Below are 5,341 nucleotides of genomic sequence, written 5' to 3'. Positions count from 1 at the left end.
CCCAGAAACATGTTTCTAGAAAGTGTTATAAGAACAACAGAATCAAGTGGTATATTTTAACTGCATTGATATAACAAAGAAGGTTTACATTACTTTCTCAGGATATAGAGACTGCACCGACACTAACACTCTGCCTACATAGCATTCAGATCTTGATCTAAAGCAAGAGGAGCACTTATGAAGGAGAGGAGAAAGTCTGTGTCTATCGGCTTTGACTTTGAGGAAATAGACATTAAATATTAGGCCTAAGTCAATGAAGCACACAATAATAAAGCTTAGTAAGAAATTCGCACCTTGACGACAGGAAAGGATGGAAATTAAAGTCTATCTCTGCACTGCCAGTGTTTTGTTTTTTAAAGGAAGACTAGAATTCTGTAGTGGATTCGGAGTAAATCTCTGCCAAGAATGTCACAGCAAATGTGGTCTTAGAATGTCAGGTTATAATATCAAGCTCCGTGGAAGTAGGTGGCCCTTGAATGGCCCATGTTTTGCGTTTCACCTTAAGTGTTCAGAAGCAAACATTGCAAATATAATTGCAAATATATTCTTTCTTTCTGTGCTCTGACTCAAAGCATGTACATATGTAGTTCCTGCCCCCTCTTCATCAGAAGTGTTCTAAGTTGCCTGGAGAGGAGCTCATTGTTCCCTGGAAGGGTGCAGCTCACTGTGCTTGCATGAATCCCCCTTACCAAAGGCACCACTGTCATCTGTGCTGCCTCTCGGAATTATTCTGCAGATACTCAATTATCCACTCCTTTTAGGTCAATGAACAGCTACCTGAGGATAAATTCCATTTTCATGAACACTTCTATTTCTCCTCCAGCTTTTTCCTTTTAGGGTGGCAAGAGTTGCACAGAAAGGAACGTAAATGTAATTTTTCCTGTAACAAGAACACTATATAGGACAAGTGAGCTGAAGATGTACCAATCTAGCTAATTAGAGAGCAAGTTCTTCAACACTTTTATTCAGGCCTACATATGATAAAATTTGGAAATGCACTGGTCACAGTTGAATGTATATCCAGTGCACTGCCATTTAGTTATATGATAGATGACTTGTAGCTACTGAATTTGGGCTGCTAATTCAGTCAATGAATAAAATGTTGGTGAGTAAAAGTTGAAAGCAAACAACAATTGTGAATCCTACTGCCAACCAAAGGTGTACTATTATGACATTTCATAGTAAAAGTAAGATATTATGAGTCAGCACATTCATATTCATTTGTCTTTTGATTATGATGAAGGCAAGAAATTCTTTTGTTCAAGATGCTTCACCCTCTTAGCATCAGACAAAATATACCAAAATGCAGATCAATGAGCTAAAGGAGAAAATCAAAACACTGGGTCACAAACATCATTAAATTAAAAATTCAGTGAAGAAGACAAGCCTTATGATTATAGTAAGATACGACTTGCCAGTTCTGAATATAATTCTGTCACAAAAATAATCTATATGTAGAGTCGTTTTAATACATTTTAGGTAATTTACCTTCATCAAATTTACAGTCATGTGATGTAAATGAATAATTTTTTTCTACAGAAACTACACATTTTATGTGAAATTTATGATATAAAATTGTGTAAAGAGAATATTCCCTAAGAAGTAATGTTCAAGTCTAACGAGACACTTCCAAAATAATAATTGTTTATCTAAGCTGACTTGTAAGACAGTTTTGATGAAATTTTATATACATTGAATGACACTATGGCATTTTTATTACCATGATAGCAGATAAAGGATTGAGTATGCTTTAATATTCAGAATCCATTCTTGAGGTAAAACAGTACTCTGTTAGAATGGATACTTTAGTATATGAAGAGTCTTTAGAAAGTCCTTTTTTTGAGCTAGGAACTTGCAGATTGCTTAAACAATACAGACAAACACACGACTAAGACATATACTCCAATCCAACTGCCCCATGCATGCCTTGGCGATTGCTTTGGTGACTGCCTCTTTCACGTCCTTGTTCCTCAGACTGTAGATCATGGGATTCAGCATGGGAATCACTGTGGTGTAGAACACAGCCACCATTTTCCCCTGCTCCACGGACTCCTCCGTTGGTCGCCTGAGGTACATGAATATGAGGGTCCCGTAGAACATGGAAACAGCTGTCAGGTGTGATCCACAGGTGGAGAACGCCTTCTTCCTCCCATCAGCAGAGTGCATGCGGAGCACAGCTACCACAATGAGGGTGTAGGAGATGAGGACCACGGAGAGGGAATATGTGAAGTTAATCCCAGCGATGACGATCATTGTGTACTCCTTGATGCGCACCCCTCCACAGGCAATCTTGATGAGGGGAGGGTCTGCACAATAAAAGTGGTTGATTTCAAAGTTGCCACAGAAATACAACCCATAGGTCCACAGGGTGCACATTAAACTCACAGAGAATCCGTAGACGTAAGGCACCGAGATGAGCCGAACACACACTGTCCTGGACATCCTACTGCCATAGAGCAAGGGGTTGCAGATGGCCATGTAGCGATCAAAGGCCATCACTGCCAAGATGTAGACCTCAACGTGGACAAGGGCAATGAAGAAGTAGCACTGCACCAAACATCCCACATAGGAAATGGTCTTTGTCTCTGATAATAAGTTTTCCAGCATTTTGGGGGTAACATTGGAGGAGAACCACACATCCACAAAAGACAAGTGACTCAGGAAAAAGTACATAGGACTCTGAAGCTGGGGACTGATGTTGATCAAAATAATCATACCAATATTCCCCAACAGAGTGATCATGTAAACTACCAGGAACACCACGAAAAACATAACCTGGAGCTCTTGTCGATTGGTCAACCCCACAAGAACAAATTCAGTTACATCTGTGTAGTTTGGCATCACCAGAACATAGAGCAGGACTAGTTTGCCTGTGGAGACATTTTTTTCAGTATGAATATATTCATTTCATTCTGGGTGCTTTTAGATTAGATATTCTAATCAAAGATTTTTTTAAAAAAATTAAACACAGTGTTTTCCACAGTGTCTAATGTGGGATTTAATAGGCTACATGTAAAATAGATTAAGTACATAACATAATGAAATCTAAAGATTCAAGTCCAATCTATGTTACCCTATTATAGATTTACATGATTTTAGCTCATCTATTTTGGCTCATTTTAAAGCAAAGAGAGATTTAGTCAGATTGAGCCTTGAGTGCTTGTGCAAAATAGAGCTAAATGTAAGGATTTTTCCATGTTAAAAATTCTGTCTGTAACTAAATTGTCATATTCTCTCCTTATCAGAATGTGATTTGATTTGATTTGCTACAATAAGTAATACTAATACTATGAGCATTTTATTTTAAGTATAAAATGTCTTAAATATAGCTCAAGACTTTTAAGAAATATGACCTAACGTTCTAAATTGTTCCAATCATTAATGTGTTTTTCTCTTCTTCTACATCTCATTATTAGCTTGGTGTAGCAAGTATTAACTTATTTACCTTGAAAGTCGTAGCTGTCTAATTTAGTTGCTAATGTAATAGCTACTGAGAAAGAGTAGAACATATATCTTTTTTAGAATGTCCTTATGCCTAGGTCAGCATTGTATTTTATCCATGTGCACTACATATTATGCGGTATTTCAATACTGCTAAAACTCCAAGAAAGATTTTTCTCATGCAACAATCCCAGGTTTAATGCTATTTTCAAGAATAACCACGTTTTAGTGAATGCTCACTGAATCTTTTACATGCACGTAGCTATGAAATAGGTTCCACTCGCAAGTCCACTTTGCTAATGATGAAAGTGGAGCATGAGAGACTTAGAAGATCTCTCTGATTCTGGCATCAACTAACTGGCAGGACTGAAATGCAAACTAAATAATGTGATGCCAAATGGCACCCTTAATGCCCTTCTCTTAGTGCCTTTGGTAAGCTCGGCTAGGGTGCTTCTTGTCAGGTAAAGTTCACTTGGGTCACCTCCCAAGATATAAAGCCACTCTCCCTTTCATACTTCCTTGCTGCTGGATTGATAGGTGCCTTTGTTACTGCAGAGGTAGCTGGACTACAAAGACAGTAGACCACTGCTTCTCCCCACCCCTCTGGGTTTTCCACTGATCTGGGAGCAACATAAAATCAATTTATTGCATAGATATGAATCATCACTGTAAAACAGTCAACAATGTTTGAGTACGTAATTCAAACAAAAGAAATCAAATCATGTTGCTAACATTTCAGTTACTTCTTCTGGAGATAAGTACAGGTAAAAATTCCCAATGATGGATGTGATCATAATGTTTACCTAAAATTCTCCAATAAACCAATAGCTTATTCACCCATAAACTTAATTTTAAGAAATAACAGTAAAGATATAAACTAGTAGATCTATAATTTTCATTCACTCAATAGTGCTTATATCATTCATGTATATTTTAAAATAAGAATGTGAAGATCATTAGTCAAATAAAACAGTTTCTTAAGAAACAAGTCTATAAACAAGGCATTAGTGTTCTTTGTAAAGTAGTGGATAAAATTATAAAATTTGACTGTATGATTTTTATCACAAAGAATATAAAATCTGTAGACCTACCTTCAGCAAAAAAGAAAAAGAAGGGGTAATTTTTCTACTACTTATAATGATGTCTAGAGCATCAGGGGAAATGGGAATTTCTCCCTTAGGTACTATCTAAGTAATTATGAAAGGAATAATGGCTAAGATTCTAGAAACATCTCAGGGGTAGAAAGTAAGGGCTACTGATACAAAGAACTATTAAAATATTCTTGACTCCATGACATAATTTATCTCCCAGGGTCACTTAGATACTATTCTGTCATTCACACGTTGCCAATTATACATCTCACTAAAATTTATCAGTGTGCATAGTGTAATATGTTGGTCAGTTACTTTCGTTTTTCCTAAGTGACTGTTCTAAATAGCACGATGTGTGAGGAGAGATATCAACATTACAAAGACCATACACCTCGTGATTGTTCTCAGGTATCAGCTGCCAAAACACAGACAAACTGGAGTCATGTGGAAGAAGGGAGTAGGAGGAGAGGTCATATGTGAAGAAGGACTCGGATTATAATCAGACATCTGAGGTCAAACCCTTGGATCCACCACCTTATATGAACTTGAACAAGTACACGCTTCTGAGCCTCTGTGTTCTCATCTGTAGAAACCGCTCAATGAGAGTCTGTCTCATGAAACTAAATAAGTAAACAAAATAAAAAGGCCTGGAAATGTAGTTCCATGCAAAAGCTCTGGTTTCAGGCTCCCATACCACAAAACTTAAAAACAATGAAGAAAGGGCTATCTTACAGGGTGATTGTAATGATCTGAGATCCTTTAAGAAGTATGATTCTATCCACAATACTTCCTTTTTATTCCTGGTGTGT

At 37.1% G+C, this 5,341-nt stretch overlaps 1 protein-coding gene across 1 annotated transcript; it reads right to left on the bottom strand.

The window, feature by feature from the left end:
- Positions 1 to 1,863: 1,863 nt before the first annotated feature.
- Positions 1,864 to 2,841, bottom strand: LOC104851236 (olfactory receptor 5M9). The gene has a single exon (XM_010608410.1). It carries the CDS (start codon positions 2,839 to 2,841, stop codon positions 1,864 to 1,866), a length of 978 nt encoding a protein of 325 aa, XP_010606712.1.
- Positions 2,842 to 5,341: the final 2,500 nt, after the last annotated feature.

Source organism: Fukomys damarensis, unplaced genomic scaffold (genome assembly GCF_012274545.1).
Source record: "Fukomys damarensis isolate Sample0158 unplaced genomic scaffold, DMR_v1.0_HiC HiC_scaffold_27, whole genome shotgun sequence".
NCBI lineage: Eukaryota > Metazoa > Chordata > Mammalia > Rodentia > Bathyergidae > Fukomys > Fukomys damarensis.
This window is presented reverse-complemented; position numbering and strand designations above follow the sequence as displayed.